Here is a 23465-nt window from a genome sequence, read left to right as displayed (position 1 = left end):
GCACCGATCAGGGTGGCCGAGGGACGACGGTTCCCGCGGGTGATAAGGGGGTCGGGATTAGTGAGCAGGCGTCTCCACGGTCCTCCTCCCCCTTGACACTCGCAGCGGAGATTCACTCCACCATGCCCTACCCTCCTTCACCGATGATAAGGGAGGGGCGTGGGAGTCCTGACCACACCTTTTGTGAGAGGACCACGGAGGAGCTCATCGCTTTTGGTGGGATTGTGGATCCGGTGTCGGCTGGCAGGCGTGTCAGCAACCGGATCCAGGGACAGCCGGACGCGGACGACCTGCAGCTAGCGCGTGCCAAGAGGGCCGCCATGCTTCGTCATGCCGAGAATACTGCAGGTACGTCCTTCGATATAAGTTGTTCAATTTTACACTTCTTTGAGAATGAAATAGTTGATGAGGCAAACGACTTAGGCATTTCTTTGGGATCAAATGAAACCGAGGTCGTCAAATCCGTTAATGATCTTTTAGACATGGAAGCGGAGAGGGCTTCTAAGATCATTCGTAATCTTGCCTCTATCCAACCTATGAATGACAATGACATGAATAATTTAGGAATTAATGATCTTGCAAATATTTGTAATAATCTCTTGCCTAGTGTCGAGGCTGAAGATGAGGAGGATGTTGAGAACACAGATACGGTAGAGCCTCTCTTGATGGAGGAGGCAGTGTCTGTCATAGATAATTCTATCGTCCCGCAGGGTGTTGAGGAGAAGCCCAAACGACCCTTGAAGCGGAAAATCTATCCTACTTCGGCAGTACGCAGAAGTGCTAGAGTTAAACTTAAGAAAAAAATAAATGATGACTTATGAAAGGACTCTTTTGGAATAGCAGAGGTCTAGCAGACTTGGCTAAACAAAGATTCTTAGCAGAGACAACATTAGAGCACCACTTAGATTTTGTTGCACTTTTGGAAACTGGATGAGATAATTTCACATCCCAATTACTTCAAACCCTTTCCAGTGGTATAGATTTTGACTGGCACATTTTACCGCCTAGAGGAAGATCCAACGGGATTTTACTAGGAGTACGGTGTGAGACGTTAGAGGTGCTTAATGTGGTGCAACGAGACTTTTCGGTTAAATTCAGGGTGAGATCAAAATTGGATGGGTTCCGATGGTCGCTAGTTGCGGTATATGGGGCAGCGCAACCTGAATTTAAACCCGATTTTCTTGCCGATTTAGTGCGGATTTGTGGAGATGAAAATCTGCCACTACTAGTCGGGGGTGATTTTAATATCATTCGGAGAAGAGAAGAAAAGAATAATGACAATTTCGATGGACGTTGGTCTATGATGTTTAACATGATTATCGAGAGCCTCAATTTGAGAGAAATTGAGCTCACCGGTAGACAGTTTACATGGGCCAACTCGTTACCTGTTCCGACTTATGAAAAGCTGGATAGGGTACTTGCTAGTGTGGAGTGGGAACAAAAATATCCATGGGTGTCGGTTCATGCGATGCAAAGAGCGATCTCGGATCATACATCACTCTTTTTAGATTCGGGTGAGGCTACCCATGTTGCAAACAAAAACATCTTCTCCTTCGAGCAAAGCTGGTTTGAGCGAGAAGGATTTATGGAGATGATTGCACGCGAATGGGCTAAGCCAGTTACGGGAAGGACACATGTCGAGAGATGGCAGAATAAGATTAGACACCTCCGACAATTTCTGAGAGGATGGGCCAGGAATGAGAGTGGGATTTATAAGCAGAAAAAAGAACGTCTAACTCACCTCATTGAGGCACTAGATGTAAAGGCTGAAACCACTCTTCTTTCTGTTAATGAGCATCGAACCAAGTCCGGGGCTGAGCAAGGCCTACGTGCTCTCTTGAGAGAGGAGGAACTCAAGTGAGCGTTGCGTGCGAAAACGCTTAAGGTTGTCCATGGGGACGACAACACACAGTTCTTCCATATGGTTGCAAATGGTAAACATAGGAAGAAGAAGATCATACAGCTTGAACAGGACGAGGGAACAATAGTGGGGCATGAAAATCTGAAAGCATATATTTCCAACTATTATAAAGGCCTTTTTGGACCTCCGAATACTTATACGGTGTCTCTTGATGAGTCTATGATTGATGATATACCTCAATTACAGGCAGTGGAGAACGATGTTCCCTCTGCACCATTTACTGAAAAAGAAGTTCATCTGGCCATAACTCAAATGAAGCCGAATAAAGCACCGGGACCAGATGGGTTTCCATCTGAATTCTATAAGAAATGTTGGCATATCATTAAAGATGATCTTATGCCTATGTTTCACGATTTTTTTGATGGCCATTTGGAGTTGTTTCACCTCAACTTTGGTACGATAACGTTATTACCGAAGAAGAATGAGGCGGTCCGGATAGAATAATTCCGACCCATTTGCCTGCTGAATGTGAGTTTTAAAATCTTCACAAAGGTAGGAACCAATAGATTGACACAAATTGCTCACTCAGTGGTTCAACCTAGTCAGACAGCTTTCATGCCTGGACGACACATACTCGAAGGAGTGGTTGTCTTACATGAAACACTTCATGAGATTCACTCGAAGAAACTAGACGGGGTTATCTTAAAAGTGGATTTCGAGAAGGCTTATGATAAAGTAAAATGGCCTTTTCTTCAGCAGGCAATGCGTATGAAGGGTTTTAGTGAAACCTGGAGGCACCAGGTGGATACTCAAGTCCAGAAAGGTAGTGTCGGAATTAAGGTGAACGATGACATCGGTCACTACTTCCAGACGCATAAGGGGTTGAGACAAGGGGATTCCATGTCACCTCTTCTGTTCAATATTGTGGCAGATATGTTGGCCGTCATTATTGGCAGGGCCAAGCAACATGGCCATGTAGAGGGTCTAGTTCCTCATCTGGTTGATGGAGGGGTGTCCATTCTACAATATGCTGATGACACTATCCTTTTCATGGAACATGACATGGCTAAGGCACGTAACATGAAACTTATCTTATGTCTATTCGAACAATTGTCTGGATTAAAAATCAATTTTCATAAGAGCGAGGTGTTCTATTTTGGGAAGACCAAAGACGAGGAACATACTTACATACAATTGTTTGGATGTGAATTAGGTGCTTTACCATTCAGTTACTTGGGTATTCCGATTCATCAACGTAAACTATCCAATAAGGAGTGGAAATGTATTGAAGAACGAATTGAAAAAAAATCAGCTGCTGGAAGGGCAAGCTGATGTCATATGGAGGTCGACTAGTTTTGATTAACTCAGTATTGACTAGCATGCCAATGTTTTTACTTTCGTTCTTCGAAATTCCGAAAGGGGTCCGAAAGCGACTTGATTTCTTTAGATCTCGTTTCTTCTGGCAGTCTGATGAGGCCAAGAGGAAATACCGTCTCGCGTGATGGGATATCCTTTGTCAACCTAAAGACCAAGGGGGCCTCGGTATTGAGAACTTGGAGATTAAGAATAAATGCCTTATGAGCAAATGGTTGTACAGGTTAGAGACAGAGCCGGAGGGCATGTGGTCTCAAATCCTGCGCAATAAGTATTTGCACTCGAAAACGCTAGCCCAGGTTACCATCAGACCGACTGATTCACCGTTCTGGAAGGGACTTATGAGAACGAAGGATATGTTCTTTCGTAGGGTCAAATTCTTGATTGGCAACGGGATGTCAACAAGATTTTGGGAGGATACGTGGCTAGGAGAGACACCTCTGGCCTTACAATATCCTACCCTTTACAATATTGTGCAACGTAAGGAAGATTACGTAGGTATCGTCCTTCAAACTATTCCCTTGAACATCCAGTTCAGACGTACGTTAGTGGGTGAGAGATGGACAGCCTGGATGCACTTGGTTCGGAGATTGATTGAAGTTCGACTCTCCGACGTGCCGGACTCCACACAATGGAAGTTAACTAAAAATGGGATATTTACGGTGAAATCTTTTATACGGATCTGATTAATTCTGGCCCCATCTCAAGGTCACTTCATATATGGAAGGTTAAGGTTCCTTTGCGGATTAAAATTTTCATGTGGTTTGTCCACAAGCAAGTAATACTCACAAAGGACAACTTACTTAAGAGGCGATGGGTAGGTAACTCGCGGTGTTGTTTTTGTGCTCAAGGATGAGACAATACAACATTTATTTATCGAATGCCCACTTGCCAAGTTACTTTGGAGAACGATTCATATAGCTTTTAATATCAATCCTCCAGTAGATATTGCGTCTTTGTTTGGGACATGGTTAGCTGGGGTTGAACAGATCACGGCAGCTCATATTCGGATTGGAATATGTGCGTTATTATGGGCTATATGGAACTGCAGAAATGATATGATTTTTAACAGACTACACAACTTAACTTTTTTGCAGGTTATCTTCAGAGCTACAACTTGGATCCGTACGTGGTCCTTACTCACTCCTATGGACTCCAGGGAGCCTTTGGTTACTGGGTGCAACCAATGGGCGATGGTGGCTCGGGATATATTCAACTGGTTCGGATGGCATTCACATAACAGGATAGGAGTCTAGAGAGCTTGTCCTTATTATCACCGTACCGGTTGTCTTTGTCCGCTTGTATTTTTCAGTTCTATGTGCGTTGTTTTGCTCCGTTTGCGAGCTGTAAGACCTTTGTGATGATACTTTCTGGATTTTTAATAAAAGGGCCGCATGCATCATCATGATGCAGAGGCCGGGGGTATACCTCCATTTCCAAAAAATGATAGCACCACCTATCGGAACCACGACTAAAAAATCTCCGTGTCAACATTGCATTTGCTCCCTCAAACTCCTGCCTTTACCTTCATATGCAATTGTTTTACATTCCGCTGCTATACTCTTAGAATTGCATGTGTAGGTTGATTGCTTGACTTGTGCTAAGTTTCTAAAATCTACCAAGAACTAAAATTGGGAAAAGGCTAGATTTTTATTTGGTCAAGTAGTCTAATCACCCCCCCCCTCTAGACATACTTTCGATCCTACAAGATGGTCTCTCTCAAACAACCCTGCAACCAAATAACAAAGAGTCTCTTGTGTCCCCAACACACCCAATACAATGGTAAATTGTATAGGTGCACTAGTTCAGCGAAGAGATTGTGATACAAGTGCAATATGGATGGTAGATATAGGTTTTTGTAATCTGAAAATATAAAAACAGCAAGGTAGCAAGTAACAAAAGTGAGCAAATACGGTATTGCAATGCTTCGAAACAAGGCCTAGGGTTCATAGTTTCATAGTGCAAGTTCTCTCAACAATAATAACATAATTAGATCATATAACAATCCCTTAACGTGCAACAAAGAGTCACTCCAAAGTCACTAATAGCGGAGAACAAACTAAGAGATTATTGTAGGGTACGAAACCACCTCAAAGTTATTCTTTCCGATCAATCCATTGGGCTATTCCTATAAGTGTCACAAATAGCCCTAGAGTTTGTAGTAAAATAACACCTTAAGACACACATCAACCAAAACCCTAATGTCACCGAGATACTCCAATGTCACCACAAGTATCCGCGGGTTCGGTTATAAAATATGCATCACAATCTCAGATTCATCTATTCAACCAACACAAAGAACTTCAAAGAGTGCCCCAAAGTTTCTACCGGAGAGTCGAGACAAAAACGTGTGCCAACCCCTATGCATAGATTCCCAAGGTCACGGAACCCGCAAGTTGATCACCAAAACATACATCAAGTGAATCAATAGAATACCCCATTGTCACCACGGGTATCCCACGCAAGACATATATCAAGTGTTCTCAAATCCTTAAGGACTCAATCCGATAAGATAACTTCAAAGGGAAAACTCAATCCATTACAAGAATATAGAGGGGGAGAAACATCATAAGATCCAACTATAATAGCAAAGCTCGCGGTACATCAAGATCGTGCCCCATCAACAACACGAGAGAGAGAGAGAGAGAGAGAGATCAAACACATAGCTACTGGTACATACCCTCAGCCCCGAGGGTGAACTACTCCCTCCTCATCATGGAGAGCGCCAGGATGATGAAGATGGCCACTGGTGATGATTCTCCCCTCAGGCAGGGTGCCGGAACAGGGTCCTGATTGGTTTTTAGTGGCTACAGAGGCTTGCGGCGGCGGAACTCCTGATCTAGGTTATTTTCTGGAGGTTTGGGGATTTATAGGAGAGGTTGGCGTCAAGAACAAGTCAGGGGGGCCCATGGAGAGTCAACGAGGCACAGGGGCACTCCCCAGGGGGGTGGGGCGCCCTCCACCCTCGTGGGCCCCACGGGACTCCCCTCCGGTAACTCTTCGTTCCAGTATTTTTTTATTTTCTAGAAAAAATCTCCGTTGATTTTTAGCGCATTATGAGAACTTTTATTTCTGCACAGAAACAACACCACGGTAGTTCTGCTGAAAACTGCGTCAGTCCGGATTAGTTCTAACCAAATCATACCAAAAGCATGTCAAAATATTTATAAACATGTTGGTCCTCCTCCTAAGTTTGTAAAAAATGAGGATTTTGCCTCTTGGGTCTACCACTTTAAACATCATTTAAATCATAGTAACACTAACCTTTGGAGAATTATTGAGCAAGGTTTCTACCCGCATGACCCAAGCAACTTCACCCCTAGAGAAGCCGCAGATAATCGATTCAACGAGTTCACTCTCTTCATTATTCAAGATGCAATTCCACCCGAAGATATTGCTCATCTCTGACCTTTCACCGTGGACAAGGAAGCTTGGGAACATGTTGTTTCCATTTACAAGGGAAGCACAAGCATTCAACACTCCAACTATGAAGTGGTGCAAGATGAAGCCGATGAGTTTGCGATGAATGAAGATGACGAACCATGTGAGCTCTACCGGAAATTAACCACTCTCGCGGTCTCTCTCCGAGATGATGGGAGCAAGGATACGGATGAAAATTGGATCAAGCGCAAGTTTCTCAAGCCATGATGCCCTACCACAAGGCCATGTCATCCGTCATCCGTCAAAGGCCGGACTTTCATACCTTGTCCTCAAGTGAAGTGTTGGATGAGTTTGTTGGTATGAGAATCTTGGACAAGACCGCTGACAATGCGGTGATGCGCTCTCAACGATTGAAGAAACCCAACCTTGCTTTGAAGGCCAAGGCTAGTGTGGAAGAAGATGAAGATGATGAAAGTAACCCTGAAGATACAAAATATGATTATCATGAGCACATGGCTCTCGCTTCAAGGCAATTTTGGAGCAAGAAGAACTCAAGGCCCAACTTCAACAAGAACAACTCAAGTGGCACCAAGGTCAAGCAACATGTGAGAACATGCTATAATTGTGGCAATGTGAGCCACTTTGTTGCAGAGTGCCCTTATGAGAAGTGGGAAGACAATGGTGGCAAGCTTATCCGAAAAGACAAAGCCAATGCTTCCCCAACAAGAACGACCTCACCAAGAAGACTCCTCCCAAGGGGTTGGTGGCACATGAAGAGTAAAATGAGGATGATGATGAAGACGGTGAGGTGATGTCCATGGCCTCTGTTGCCATTGCCACAACTCCAAGGGTGTCCCTCTTTGACTCACCCAACGAGAACATTAACACCAAGTGCCTCATGTCCAAGGCCACTAACAAGGTAACCCCCAACATCAAAACTACCATCACTTCTAATCCTTCCTTGGCGGATTGCATTTATGAAAGTGAGGGGTCTAATGAGGAAGTGAATGAGTTTGAGTCTTTCATGAGTAAGCTCAAGGGTAAATCCAAGAAGCACTTTGTTGCTCTCTTGGAACAACTTGGTGAAGCCAATGACATGATCGAGGCTCACGAAGAAACCATCTCTAAGATGGAAGGGCATAGTCGTGACTATGTCGATGAGATATCGGATCTCTCTAATGCGCTTGAGGAAGGGCATGGTCATTGTTTGGCTCTTGAGGAGTCACACAACGATGATCATGCTAAATTAAAGAAAGATCTTGATCATGCTCTTGTTGTATCTCGTGTGCTCAATTCCGAGAAGGCTAAACTTGGGATTGACCATGCTATACTCAAGGAGGAGTTTGAGATACTTGATAAGGCTCACAAGGCCTTGAAGGGTGCTCATGCTATCCTCAAGGTCTCATGATCAACTCCAAGTGAAGCTAACCAAGGAGAAAGCCACTTTTCCTCATATGGTCTTAATTGACAATGAATGCTACTAACCCGTGTTGTGAGCATGTGCATATTGTGGAGGAGAATGCCAAGTTGAAGGGGCAACTTGAGAAAGGCCCCGTGTCTTGCATACAAGGTGAGAAGATCCTCAATGATCTTTTGAGCAATCAAAAGGAAGTTGTGGGCAAGGAGGGAATAGGGTTTGCACCCAAGTCCAAGAACAAGAAAAAGAATGACAAGGCCAAACAACCTCTCCTCTCAAGCAAACTTTTGTGAAGGAGGGATAGGGTGATCCTAAGGATAAGAAGAAGAACAATGTGAATGGTGGTGGTGGTGTCAAGAAGGGCATTGCCACTCCTTCCAACGAAGCCGGCGACTTTAACCCTTCTTATGTGCTATGTCGTGCTAGTGATGGGCATGTTTATGCCAAATTTGTTGGTTCTCCTTACGATTACGTTGAATGGTCTATTTGGGTTCCTAAGACCCTTGTTACTAACATAAAAGGAAAAGCAAGCATTGATCTCTTGTAGGTGTTTGCTTCCGGTGGGGGATCATGGTTTCTCGATAGTGGAGCCACAAATCATATGACCGGAAGCAAGGACTTGGTGGTGGACGTGCACAAGGTCTCATCTATGCCCACCAATGTCGAGTGGGGTGATGCCTCGTCTTCTAACGTATTGGGTCTTGGCAAGGTGGTCATTTCTCATGATCTCATGATCGAGAAAGTCATGCTTGTTGAGTCCCTTACATACAATTTACTTTCCGTTCGTCAACTTCCAATCATGGGCTTTGCCACTTTCTTTGATATTGATACCGTGGCCCTCTTGTGGAGCAAGACTCTTAAAGTAGCCTTTGTTGGGCATGTCAAGAACGGTCTTTATGTGATTAACTTTTCGGAGCGACCCACTAAGACCGCGACATGCCTAATGGCTAAAGTTGACGTGGGATGGCTTTGGCATCGCCATTTAGCCCATGTCAATATGAGATCTTTGCAAAGTCTTCTCAAGGGGGACCATGTCCGTGGACTTAAAAATGTTAGTTTTGCCAAAGATCGTGGTTGCAGTGCTTGTATCGAAGGAAAGCTACATGAGAAGGCTCACCCTCCCACGACTATCATCTACTCGAAGAGACCCTTGGAGCTCCTTCACTTGGATCTCTTTGGGCCTCCATCCTTTGATAGTCTTGGGGGTAGGAAGTATTGCTTGGTGATTGTGGATGATGATTCAAGATACACTTGGGTATATTTCTTCAAGAGGAAGAGTGAGACTCAACAAACCGTCATCGACTTTGGAAATGAAGCTCAACGTTAACACAATGCAAAGATCTTGACAATAAGAAGTGACAACAGCACCAAGTTCAAGAACTACACCTTGGATGAGTTTCTTAGTGATGAGGGGATCAAGCATCAATATTCCGCACCTTACACCCCTTAACAAAATGGTGTAGCAGAGAGGAAGAACCGGACGTTGATGGACGCGACAAGGACCATGATGGCGGAGTTCAAGTCTCCCTACAACTTTTGGGCCGAAGCCACCAACACCGCTTGCCATGCATCCAATTGGCTCTATCTCCGCAAGGGCTTGAACAAGACTCCATAAGAGATACTTACCAGTAACAAGCCCAACCTCAAGCACTTCCGGGTGTTCAGTTGTAAGCATTTCATTCTCAAGAAAGGTGTTCATTTGTATAAATTTGAGGCTAGAGCTCATGAGGGTACAATTGTTGATTATGCTACAAACTCTCGTGCTTACCGTGTCCTCAACAAGTCCACGGGACTCATTGAGGAGACATGTAACGGGGAGTTTGATGAGAATAACGGCTCCCAAGTGGAGCAAAGTGGTACTTGTGATGTAGGTGATGAAATTCCTCCCCAAGCCATAAGAAGAATGGGTGTTGGTCATATCCTGCCCATTGAGAAACCCCTTGTGGCCGAAGGAGAAGGACAAAGTTCCACTCAAGTGGATCCATCACCAACCCAAGCCCCGCACGCTTCCAAAGAACAAAGTGAAGGCCCTCAACCAAGTGAACAAGATCAAGGGAAAGATCAACCTCAAGATGGTGGTGAACCACCAAGTGATGCCCAAGGTCAAGTTCTCCCTCCTGAGCAAGTTCAAGATCAAGAGGAAGCTCAAGATCAAGAACAAGCTCAAGACAATGCTCAAGATGTTCATGTTTCCGCTCCTCAACTTTCTCTTGAGGAGGAATTGGAGCGTCGTGCCGCCAAGATTGCTCCCAAGATCACTACCAAAGACCATCTTATGAAGAATGTGCTTGGAAGTTTGAGAAAAGGGGTAAGCACTCGTAGACAATTGGCAAACTATTGTGAACATCACACATTTGTTTCTTGTGTTGAACCCCAAAAGGTCTATGAGGCGCTAGAGGATCCGGATAGGCTCAATGTCATGCATGAAGAACTCAACAACTTCGAGCACAACAAGGTGTGGAGATTGGTGCCGAGGCCATCGCGGAACCATAATGTCATTGGAACCAAGTGGATATTCAAGAACAAGCAAGATGCTCATGGGATTATCGTTCGCAACAAGGCTCGTTTGGTAGCACAAGGCTACTCCCAAGTCGAGGGTATCGACTACGGCGAAATCTTTGCTCCCATTGCTCTCCTCGAATCTATTTGTTTGTTGATTGCTTATGCCTCTCATCATAACTTCAAGTTGCAACAAATGAATGTGAAGAGTGCCTTTCTTAATGGTCCTATTAATGACTTGGTGTATGTCAAACAACCCCCGGGGTTTGAGGATCCCGAGTCCCCAAATCATGTGTACCAACTCGATAAGGCACTCTATGGCCTTAAACAAGCCCCACGTGCGTGGTATGAGCACCTTACCGAGTTGTTGCAAGATCATGGGTTTGAAATTGGGAAAATCGACCCCAATCTTTTTACTAAGAAGGTCAAAGGGGAGTTGTTTGTATGGCAACTATATGTTGATGATATTATCTTTGGTTCCCCTAACAAAGCTTTCAATGAGGAGTTTGTCTCTCTCATGACCTCGAAGTTCAAGATGTCCATGATGGGAGAGTTGAAGTTCTTTCTCGGGTTCAAAATCAAGAATAGAAGAGAAGGAACCTTCATCAACCAAGCCAAATACACTCAAGACATGCTCAAGAGATTCAAGCTAAGTTATGTCAAGCCAGCTTCCACTCCAATGCCCGTCAAGTGCCAACTTGACATAGATCCCAATGGTAAAGCGGTGGATCAAAAGGTATATCGCTCCATGATTGGCTCCTTGCTTTACCTTTGTGCATCTAGACCGGATATCATGTTGAGTGTGGGAATTTGTGCATGGTTTCAAGCTGCACCTAAGGAAATCCACTATGTGGTGGTCAAGCGAATCTTTCGATATTTGGCTCATACCCCAAACTTTTGGCTTATGGTACCCAAGAGGAGCCAACTTCAACCTTTTTGGCTATTCAGACTTGGATTGGGCGGGAGACAGAGTGGATAGGAAGTTAACCTCCCGAGGGTGCCAATTTCTTGGTTGCTCTTTGGTGAGTTGGTCTTCTAAGAATCAAAGTTGTGTGTCTCTCTCGTCCACCGAAGCGGAGTATGTGGCCGCCGGTAGTTTTTGTGCTCAACTTCTATGGATGAGGCAAACTTTAAAGGATTACGGTGTCACTTGTGACGAAGTGCCTCTTTGGTGTGACAATGAAAGTGCCATCAAGATCTCTCTCCACCTGGTGCAACACTTCAAGACGAAGCATATTGAGATTCGGTATCACTTCATCCGGGATCACATTAAGCGAGGCGAGATCAAGCTCAAATATATCAACACTCATGATAACCTTGCAGATATTTTCACGAAGCCCTTGGATGAAGCAAGATTTCGTGAGTTAAGGCATGAGCTAAATATCATTGATTCGAGCAATGTAGCTTGAACCCGTGCACACCCCACCATACTCATCTTGATATCTTGTTTAGGTGTAGGCATGGACATAGGGGGAGTGTTGTTCTCTCAATGAACTCTCCCTCCCCCATTATGCGAAAATTGATCAACTCTTTCACATCAGCCATTCTTGATGGTACTTGTGCTTCAAAGACGAGTTTTGGTCATGGGCCCAAGGATAATTCTTCGCGGTGCCACACCAATTGACCCAAACATAGGTGCCTTCAGCCACCACGTTCTCCTCTAGAGAGGTTTTGGCTCGTGTTCGCTCCTCGTTGTCTTTTGCTTTCTTGTTGAGCCGTGTTTGTGTTTGAGTTGCCTTGTGTATGTGCTCGTTTTAGTGTCTGGTTGCTTGAAGGTTGCTTTGCAAAGGCCGTGTTTCTCTGTTTTGTCGAAACATGCACTTTCTTGGGTTTACGGTACTACCGTGGCAAGCCACGGTACTACCGTAGGAGATGGGCTGCTCTGTGCTCGCACAGGTGCATCCGCGGCACGGTACTGAAGGAAATATGCCCTAGAGGCAATACTAAAGTTGTTATTTATATATTTCCTTATATCATGATAAATGTTTATTATTCATGCTAGAATTTTATTAACCGGAAACTTAGTACATGTGTGAATACATAGACAAACAGAGTGTCACTAGTATGCCTCTACTTGACTAGCTCGTTGAATCAAAGATAGTTAAGTTTCCTAGCCATGGAGATGAGTTGTCATTTGACTAACGGGATCACACCATTAGAGAATGATGTGATTGACTTGACCCATTCTGTTAGCTTAGCACTTGATCGTTTAGTATGTTGCTAATGCTTTCTTCATGACTTATACATGTTCCTATGACTATGAGATTATGCAACTCCCGAATACTGGAGGTACACTTTGTGTGCTACCAAATGTCACAACGTAACTGGGTGATTATAAAGGTGCTCTACAGGTGTCTCGGATGGTACTTGTTGAGTTGGCATAGATCAAGATTAGGATTTGTCACTCTGATTATCGGAGAGGTATCTCTGGGCCCTCTCGGTATGCACATCACTATAAGCCTTGCAAGCAATATGACTAATGAGTTAGTTACGGGATGATGCATTACGGAACGAGTAAAGAGACTTGCCGGTAACAAGATTGAACTAGGTATTGAGATACGGACAATCGAACCTCGAGCAAGTAACATACCGATGACAAAGGGAACAACGTATGTTGTTATGCGATTTGATCGCTAAACATCTTCGTAGAATATGTGGGAGCCAATATGAGCATCCAGGTTCCGCTATTGGTTATTAACCAGAGACGTGTCTCGGTCATGTCTACATAGTTCTCGAACCCGTAGTGTCCGCACACTTAACATTCGGTGACGATCGGTAATATGAGTTATGTGTTTTGATGTACCGAAGGAAGTTCAAAGTCCCGGATATGATCACAGACATGACGAGGAGTCTCGAAATGGTCGAGACATAAAGGTTGATATATTGGATGACTATATTTGGACATCGGAATAGTTCCAGGAAATTGGGATTTTACCGGAGTACCGGGAGGTTACCGGAACCCCCCGGTAAGTGTATGGGCCTTATTGGGCCATAGTGGAGAGAGAGAGAGTCGATCCTTTCAATAACGACGGTTGGGAAAAAAGTGGAGATGATGGCCTGTCGAGTAAGATGTGTGTGTCGCTGAAAATAATCAAGGAGCCAGCCTCTAGGACATATGGGTTGGGGTTATGGAAGACGATCTGGCCAAAGAACATCGAGCGGGGCGAACATCGACGACATCAGCGGCGCCATGAATCGCATCAGGTCAAACACCAACGACATTCACCTAGTTCATGTTCCCCTGCTTCCTTCCTTGCATGTTCCTTCAAACCCACACACACAATCTTTCGTAGTTCTTTTAGAACACACGTCGTTGCTTCCTTCCTTGCAGTCCGCCCCTCTTTGCAGCCCTAGAATTCATGTTCTTGCTTCCTTCCTTGCATGTTCCTTCCAGCCCACACACAATCCTAGTCAAGTTAATTCTTTTAGCCCACATGTCAGCGCACATGTCCCTCTTTGCATGGTGCAACACATCCAGAATCCATCCTTCCTTTCAACGGTTTTGATCACCTTCTCGTCCGTTGTCACCTTTCTTTTTTGTAGGTGTCTTGTTGATATTACAATCAACTTTGCTAATCCATATAAACTGGTGGGAATCGTCTTAAAGAAGCGAGGTGGGATTATTTCACATGAAATATCCGTGCTTTGCAGCCTGTTGGACCGGAGATTACGTTTTTCTTATGTGGCTCGGGGCCAGAAAAGGCCTAGCAATGGTTATTTGATAGTCAAATAGGCCCAACGATTTGATTAAAAAAGGGCCATGCAAGTAACCTTTAGTACTATTTAGAAAGGAATCATGTCTATTCACGAACATGTGATAGCTCAGTTGATTGACTCACGTAAGTCAACCATGAGAGGTCAGGGGTTTGAATCTCGTTTGGCATATATTTTCCCCATGATTTGTGACAGCGGGGACTGCGGATTGAAGACCAAAAAGTACATGGACTTTTTTGCAAAAATGCCGCGACGGTTAGCCGGCAGAAGCGGTCGGTGCTTTATTATTAGGTAAAGATTTTGGACTATGGCAAATTCATTGTTTACACCATGGAAATTTTATTCAACAAACCATGGTAAACAAAATTGGATAGCATGGCAATTATTATTGAGCATACCATCAGAAACTTGTTTTGAACATTCCATGGCAAAATATTTGAAGATACCATGGCAATTATCTGACTTTTCCACATTTTCCCTTTAATCTTGTTCGCGATTATCTATTTATGAAACGTTCTTTTTGGGGTTAAATCTGGCTATGTGATGACAACATTTTTTTTAAAAAATTTCTCATGCTTTTTTGAGAAACAATTTCTCTTTTTGATTTGCCATGATTTATTAGAGGATGCAATTTTATAGAGGTCACGCTGCCCCACCATAGCGAACAAATCGTTAGCTGGAGGCAACTCAATCCTCACTTGAGAATTTCCCCATCAGACGGCAACAGGGCAGTTTACCCATAAACTTTCCCTTCTTAGAAAAGGAAAATCCCAACATTTCCCTTAGCATAATAACTGCTTCCGATACCATTGCCTTGCCAGAAGGGACTCGCCTCCCCCTTCCCATTCCCGGCGCCCACCCCAACCAACCCTCCCCCAATGGACGCCGTCGCGTTCCCGCCGCCTCCGGCCCCTTTCCTCGACGACGACTTCGATTTCGGGGACTTCGCTTTCGCCCCTGCTGCGCCCCAGCCTGCACCTCTGGCTCCGCAGCCGGCTACTTTTGCGGCCTTCGACGACGACTGGGGCGACTTTGTGGCGAGCTCCCTCGGATTCAGCCCGGATGGCCTGTCCGCACCCGCCATCCCGCCTACGGGCAAGCCAGCCGCCGGCGCCTGGGAGAAGCCCCGGGGCCCGCTCCCCTTATCCCTGTTTGGAGCCGATGACAAGGAGGAGGAGGAGGAGAAGGATGAAGTGCCTGTCGGGCCGCCGCCGCCCACGTCCACGGTGCACCAGCGGGCACCGTCGTTCGGATCCAAAGCCTCGAGCCCCGCGGATCTCAAGGACCTCATCGTCGGCCTCTACGGATCTCAGCCTCCGCCCACCCCCGACGCACCACAGCCGGGTGCGCTGGAGGAGGTGGACGATGACGGGTTTGGAGATGACGGTTGGGAATTCAAGGCTGCCCCCTCGTCTGATGCCGGCCAGGATGGAGCCGGACAAGCGGACGGAGGTGGAATTGAGGTAAGCTTATGATTTGTTCCTGTAGTGATCCCTTCTCTTCATAGCTGTCTTTGTAAATTTTCATGAGATTTTGATATCAACGTGATCTGAAACTATTGCATCAGCTGGACAACCGACCTGATAAATGTACTCCGTATTTGGTAAAGAGAGTGAGCTAGCTTGTGAAGTAGGGCATGTGCGGGATGTTTATTTCTTACTAATTTGCTGCTAGCGACCAAAGCTAACCCACTGTAGAAAATTCGTTGCTAAGCCCCGTCCGGAACTGTAACCTAAGAGCTAATCAAATACAATAAATCACATGATTGTGGCAATTAAGTAAAACAGTCAGACTACTTCAAGGGGTAATATTCTGTCCCATGTAAACTGTTCGTCTGGGGAATAAGGTGTAACTAGTACTACCTCCATTTCAAATTGTAAGATGTTCTAACTTTCTTCTGAATCAGATGTATATAGACGCGTTTTAGTGTGTTTGTTCACTCATTTTAGTAAGTATGTAGTCCATATTGAAATATCCAAAACATCTTATAATTAGGAACGGAGGTGTATAAAGCTCTAACTCGCACCTTCATGGTTATAGTTTTAGACCTGGACATTAATTCAGTATTCTATATAATTCCTAGTAAAAATGGAGGTCATGCTTGCCATGAGTCGTTTCATTTTATTTAATAGGAACATATACCTCTAAGGCTCAGAGCCATGAGTTGGTCGCGAGATCTTATGGGTTTCACCTCTAGCCTACCCCAACTTATTTGGGACTAAAGGCTTTGTTGTTGTTGTTGTTGTTGTTGTTGTTGTTGTTGTTGTTGTTGTATATACCTCTAAGGCTCTGACGATATCTTTAGCCACCTTGCTGCCAGTTTTTTTCTAGACTTTATTTCCCTTCTCCTGATCTGGTTCGATCTAAATCTTTTCATACTCTCAGGGTATGCCAAAATCATTGGGCAGCGACCAGAAAGATTGGTCACTATTTACTGGTGTCAATAATGAACTGAACCTCCAGACTACAGATCATGTCAGAAATCATGAGTCCACAGGACAAAGTGTGAAGACCTTCAGCTATTCTCCAGATAATAGTTCATCCATACTCAACTTGTACAAAGAATCTAAATTTGTCGATGCTGTTCAAGTTCCTCAAAGTTGTTCCGAAAGTGTAGTCAGCTCTTCTGATATGTTCTCTAACAATGAAGTGGTGAGTATTTCATGGTATTTTAAGTTACCAGTGGATACCGTTAATTTATTTTGATGTGTGCTAATGATCAGTGATCAGAACTCTTCGTTTGGAACAGATGAAAACCATTCCATTAAATCAGGAAGCGACAATATTTTGGTTGATTTCTACCATAAGCTGAGAGAAGAATCCATGGCAATGATATTCCGGTATAATAAGGATATTAAGGTCAATCACTACTCATTACATTTAGTACATACATCTTTGGTATTTTTACCGTTTGTCATTCAGTAATTATTAGTATGGTATCAGGAGGCCCAGAAGAGTTCTGCACATTCTGATGGAAACAAAAAAGAGACAGCAATCGAAAGGGAGATCCAGGTATGCACTACTTATGTTTTTCTATATTAGCTTTGTCTTGTGAATTTAATATATGTTGCCTTATGTGCTGCAGAGAAAGCATTATTTGGCCTAAATATTGAACTGATCCATTTTTCACAATTTCCAGGAAATCTGGGAGAAACTACGAGATTCTTCGCTGGCAGAAGGATTTCGCATTGAGGAACAGCCTTCGAGGGATGAGAGTATTTCTGGACTGCTTAACAGTACCAAAGAGGAACACATAAAGGATTTTGAGCAGCACTATCATTTAGCAGAGAAAATAGCACTGGTATGTATCATCCTTGCTCCTCAGGAATATGTAATTATCTGCTCGTTATCAATACATCTTAGTAAGGACTAAGGACTCATCCTACTGTTATCAGCGAAAAAGACTGGCACAGATCATTCTTTTCGCCTTGTGTTTTTTCTTTTCTTTTTTTGAACTGAAAACTGTAGGGGAGGGGCCCCGACAGTAAAATCAAGATCAGTACACTTGATTCTCTTTGTTGGACGTCCTTCATTGTTGTGTATACAGTAATAATGGAAGGTGAAAAATGATTTGAGTAGTGCTTTCTTTGAACAGTTCTGTAATCCACACCATTCTTACCCTCTGAAGTGATATATAGATTAGATGTAATTATTTTTGTTGCTTTAGTGTAGAATTATGTGCAGCTGATCTTGCTGTCTACCATGTTACCATCTGCTTCTTGTTCAGTCATGATTTGATCTTTGTTTGGGTTATTAATCCAGTACTTAAATATAGGCACAGCATGACATGAGTTTGGCAGTTGAACTTTACAAGCATAGTGTGTCAACCCTACATACCTTAGGACTAGCATCCAAAGAGGAGCAATGTGATTATGTCGCCGCATGGTACAGTATGTTTCTTTCCTGTGCTCAGGAATTGCAGCATGGAGCAGTGCTTTGGCAAGAATCTTGTCATGCGAAAGTCCATGATCTAGTAGTTTCTGAAGGTACAGATATTTCGATCAATGGGTGGCACTTTTATCATTTGTGTTCAAAGGTAGAAGATTAACCATAAATCTGGTATTTGTTGATTGTATAGGTGCAAATTGGTTTGTTGCTCTTGGGGAGATCTACAGAGTTGCACACCTCTTGCATTTGTCATTGCAGTATTTCAAGCCTTGGGTTCTTGCGGATCCCGGGATGTTTAGTAAAATGTTGGCTTGTTGGGACAGCTGCATTAATGCATGGACTAGTGGTTTAGAAACAGCTCTTAAAACAGTTGTTGACAGCAATCACTTAGCTGCACCCGCTGGTAAAGCTCTTCTGGAGTCCATCATCAGTATTAATGAACTTGAAGTGGCCAATTTTCAACATTGTCTTGCCAACAACGAGTTGACATGCCGACTAACACTTCTGCCAACTGGTCTTCTACAAGGTAATACATTCTTGCCAGGAAGGGAAATTTCAGCTATATTATAAGATGCCTCACTCTGCTGACTAATTAGTTACTTTTTCTTCACATAATGCAGGAGGGGAAGTGGTTGTGTGGAACGGTAATCACTATTTTGTTAAAGTTGCCAATTTTTGGGCAAATCGGGTATCTTCGGACCCTCCTCGGCTTTCACTCGTTCACATCTCTTCAATGGACAGTACAAGCAATAGCTGCCTGCCTTGTTGAGTAACCTGTCCGCAAATTCGCGATGTTCTTAGAGGATGAGTAAATCCAGTGGAAGCATCACAAGCTCTCTTTACCAAAACTTATTCTTGAGGTTGCCTCGCAGTACAACAATAGTGTAAAGCATCTCGTTGATCTGTGCAACACGGCGGCTGCTTCTAGATGATCAATCCATGGAGACTACGTTCCAATACTGGTCAAAGGCCATTCTTTTGTACAAGTAATATGTTTCACCATTCTTTCCGTAGATGACGGGTATCTTTCTACGGTTACCATGTATATTGTATTTAAGCTGGGGTACACTGCAACAGCTCAAGTGCACAAGCAGCCGAATCCGCTGCGATGGCACAAACTTGCTGATTGTCAACTTCAAATTTTGGTATAAACTGAGGGGGAGGCTATATTGATTTGGTCCTGCCATTTCTAGATTTATTTATAGATCATGTTTTGATATATATTTTCAGGGAAAAATCATGTTTTGATTTTGACAGGCGGCCACGAGCCCACAGGTTTCACCTCTTAGAGCATTTATATGTTTTGATTTTCAGGGCTAATTCGATCCCTTATATGTTCGGACTGGGTTTGGGTGTGTCTGCTTTGACCACCTATATGCCCGGGTATGCAATTACACCCCTCAAAATGTTCAGATCGTGATTAGACATTTCATCAAGTACTCCCTCTATAACTTCTGTAAAAAAATATAAAAGCATTTAGATCACTTTCTTTACAGATGCCACAAGAACCGGCACACTCGTTGCCTTTTTTTTAACATCAGTACAGACGCAAGCGCTCATATACACGCGCATACACTCACCCCTATGAACGCACACACGTACACTCTACCCTATGAGCATCTCCGAAAGACTGAGCCGGCATATCATCTTGAGATTTATGAAGTCACCGTAGACGCCTCGTCGTCGACGGGTTCCCGTCTCCTCCCACTGAGTGTGCATCGCCGGAAATCCTGAAATAAATCCAAAAATAAATGCGAAACTCGTTGGCTGCATGAACTAGCATGCACGTGGCAGGGCTGCGGCCAACCAGCATGCGGTCGCCGGTCGTTACCTTCAGCAAGGGACGACGTCAGACCGTCAGTCGTAGCGCGAGATTTAGGGGCAGGGCTGCGAGCAGCGGAGGAAGCGTTGTACGTGAGCAGGGACGCTAGGTCACGGACTATGACCTTGTGCTCTATCCTCGTTCAAAACGAGAGAGAGAGGAATTTTTTTTGTGGCTGTAGGTAGGGCCAAGGTGGGTTGGTTGGGATTTGGGCTGACGTGGTGGACGTGTCCACGTGCTGGACAATCCGGACATATAGAAGGGAAATGGAGGGTGACAACCATACATACAAGGAAAATGGAGGGTGGGGTCCGCTTGTAGATGCTTTTAGAGCATCTATAGCTCTTTCCTATAATTCTTTAATCCCTCAAAAGAAGGTCCGGGGATTCACCCCCAACAATCCATTCCCTAAAATCTATAAAAATATTTTGGTTTGTGCCACTATCTAGCTCGGGTATTCGAAGACTACTACTCCCTCCGTCTAGGTGTGTAAGTCATCTTATGAAAACCAAATAATTCCAAAATACTTAGGCGCGGTGCATTAACTTCTACCTCGTTTCTTGTTTCTTGACATATCAACCAATAAGAGATGAGGGGTGTGTATGCTTTTAATGTCTTGAGACGACCAAACAAGACATGCAGTGGTTAGTTCATTGCATGCAATGCTATTAATTAGCAAAAACCATTAAGGTCTCTCGTTTTCTTCTCCTCCTTGGTCACGGTGCACAACCTAAGACGACTTACTCACTTAGACGGAGGGAGTACTGAAACTTATCAAATTTAGTATGTGCTTCTACTCCCTTCGTTTAGGTGTGTAAGTCACCTTACGAAAATCAAATAATCCCAAAACACTTAGGCACGGTACATTAACTTCCTCATCGTTTCTGGTTTCGTGACATATCAACCAATAAGAGATGTGAGCCGTGCATGCTTTTAATGACTTGAGACTAACAAACATGACATGCAATGGTTAGCTCATTGCATGCAATGCTATCAATTAGTAAAAAAACATTAAGTTCTCTCGTTTTCCACTCCGCCTTGGTCGCGGTGCACAACCTAGGATGACTTACACACCTAGACGGAGGGAGTACCGTTTATGAAGAAATTAGCTATATGCCATCATGTGTGGTTTGCTTGAGTTACCATTAGGTTGCGGTCTTCGTTGACTTTTTTCCTCGTCTTTGGGACCCATCACTTCCCCACATCAACTGCAACGACGAGAGACTCTTTTGACCCTTTGGGACCCACCAGTTTGTTATGTCTTCATTAATGGAGAGGGGACTCATTTGACCCTTTGGACCCACCAATCGATGTGTGTCAAAAGAAAACAATGGGATCCCTGGAATAAAAACATCCAGTTCATTGCGCTCGATGCCTCTCCACTGACACCTTGCCCCCCACCTTTCCAGCCTTCCAAGAACACCCCTTCCCCCTCCCCTGGCCATCTCCGGCAATGGAACCAGCCAAGCAAGAGAGGGTTGTATGGGCTCGCTAGGTGAGCGTTAGTTTTCTGATGTGCTGATGGCTGCAACAAGAGATGAGTGCCACCTTTCATTGTGAGGCTTATGGTGCAGTTTGTGTCAGTGATGCCTGAGGAGCGTGTTCCTACAGTCCAAGGAGAGCCACGCAGGCGAGGAGTGTGTTTGCTAGAGTTGATTAATCCCTTTACTGATCTAGTAAGGGAGCAGAAAGAATTCTCTCCTTTCCCCCAGAAGTGACCTTGAGTTATCGAACCCACGAGAGGATGGTACCCTTTAAGTAAAGGGTTTCTAACAAGCTTTTACAAGAGAATTAAATTCCATCTTTTGACCGGATCAGAATAAGTTTACACTAGAAACACTTATAATAAAAATAGGCATGTGTATGAGGACTTATGCTTACAACCATATATTTGCATCGGGATCATTATGATCTTAATTTGTGCCCTACAAGTCATCCATTGAGATGTGCTTGCTACGTATTGAAGTGAAGGATCTGCCCAAATTACGTCTTAACTGGCACACATCCTGCATCAAGAGTCAGATGTCCAACCGAAGGCCCTATCCGTTGGGCGGGGCTGCCCCCGGTAATTAAGATAGCAATAATCAGACAAAAGCATTGGATATTTAATGACTACACCTCTTGAATCCCTAGAGATAGGATCCGTGTTACTGTACTAAACTTTTCTGTCACTGGTGTTCAGAATAACACATCACAGTATCCCTACACTTAGCCTCTTTGTCGCTCGCTCTTCATGGTCCTAGGTACCTGCACGGATGAAGAACGTGAACGAGAAAAGCAGACAAGTACGAAACAATTACTGCTACAGAGATGTCCTATACAAACGATTTTTACCGCCTTTCCGCGCCAGAGTTTTAAACCATCACCTTGCCAGTGTGCGCGATAGGGTGGGGGCGTCCTTCCCACATGACCCAGAAACCGTCGGTGATAGGTCCTCCGGTCATACATGCGGGGCAAAAAGAGCTCATGTGCGATCGGGCGAGCCATCGCAGACAATTATACAGGCTCAATCGTTTTCATTCATATGTACATCCCACACACCGTATCCCAAACAAACGTTTTCGTTAGTATGTACATCACACACAATTATTATGTGGAAACGTTTGTGCGAGGTGGCCTAACACAAACATTTGTCACGCGAAGTCGCGTGTGATTGTTCATTGATCCTACACGCCTACTGTCGGTGTCAAAACCGGCGGATCTCGGGTAGGGGGTCCCGAACCGTGCGTCTAGGCGGATGGTAACAGGAGACGAGGGTCACGATGTTTTTACCCAGGTTCGGGCCCTCTCGATGGAGGTAAAACCCTACTCCTGCTTGATTGATATTGATGATATGGGTAGTACAAGAGTGGATCTACCACGAGATCAAGGAGGCTAAACCCTAGAAGCTAGCCTATGGTATGATTGTTGTTGTTTTTTCCTACGGACTAAAACCCTCCGGTTTATATAGACACCGGAGAGGGCTAGGGTTACACAGAGTCGGTTACAATGGTAGGAGATCTACATATCCGTATCGCCAAGCTTGCCTTCCACACCAAGGAAAGTCCCATCCGGACACGGGATGAAGTCTTCAATCTTGTATCTTCATAGTCTTGGAGTCCGGCCGATGATGATAGTTCGGCTATCCGGACACCCCCTAGTCCAGGACTCCCTCAGTAGCCCCCGAACCAGGCTTCAATGACGACGAGTCCGGCGCGTATATTGTCTTCGGCGTTGCAAGGCGGGTTCTCCTCCAAATTCCATGTGCTTGCCGAATAGTGTCCGGCTTCATTATAAATGTTGCGCTCCTTGGCTTCCACGCCCAATAATGGCCCTCTTCCACGTGTCGTATGAATGCGAAAGGCCAGGGTATTTTTATGTTTTACCCCCTAGCTGCGCGAATAAGCTGCCTATAAGAGGAGCAAGGATCTAGATCCGAATCACACCATCCTCCTTCCGCGAGTACTCATCGAAGCGCTTCTGACAAAAATCCATTCCATCATGGATAGTCGACGCGACTCCTCCTCTCG

The 23465-nt window shown here is 44.5% G+C and overlaps 1 protein-coding gene across 1 annotated transcript; it reads left to right on the top strand.

The window, feature by feature from the left end:
* Positions 1–15053: 15053 nt before the first annotated feature.
* LOC123111196 (uncharacterized) lies at positions 15054–19355 on the top strand. Its single transcript, XM_044531927.1, has 8 exons — positions 15054–15709; positions 16632–16898; positions 16977–17105; positions 17190–17258; positions 17386–17547; positions 18022–18232; positions 18325–18660; positions 18755–19355. The coding sequence occupies exons 1-8, from the start codon at positions 15125–15127 to the stop codon at positions 18901–18903; spliced, it is 1908 nt and encodes a 635-aa protein (XP_044387862.1). The 5' UTR covers positions 15054–15124; the 3' UTR covers positions 18904–19355.
* Positions 19356–23465: the final 4110 nt, after the last annotated feature.

The sequence above is a fragment of the Triticum aestivum genome, chromosome 5B, assembly GCF_018294505.1.
Source record: "Triticum aestivum cultivar Chinese Spring chromosome 5B, IWGSC CS RefSeq v2.1, whole genome shotgun sequence".
In the NCBI taxonomy this organism is placed as follows: Eukaryota; Viridiplantae; Streptophyta; class Magnoliopsida; order Poales; family Poaceae; genus Triticum; species Triticum aestivum.
The sequence above is the reverse complement of the archived record's forward strand: the minus strand, read 5'-3'. Positions and strand labels throughout refer to the sequence as shown.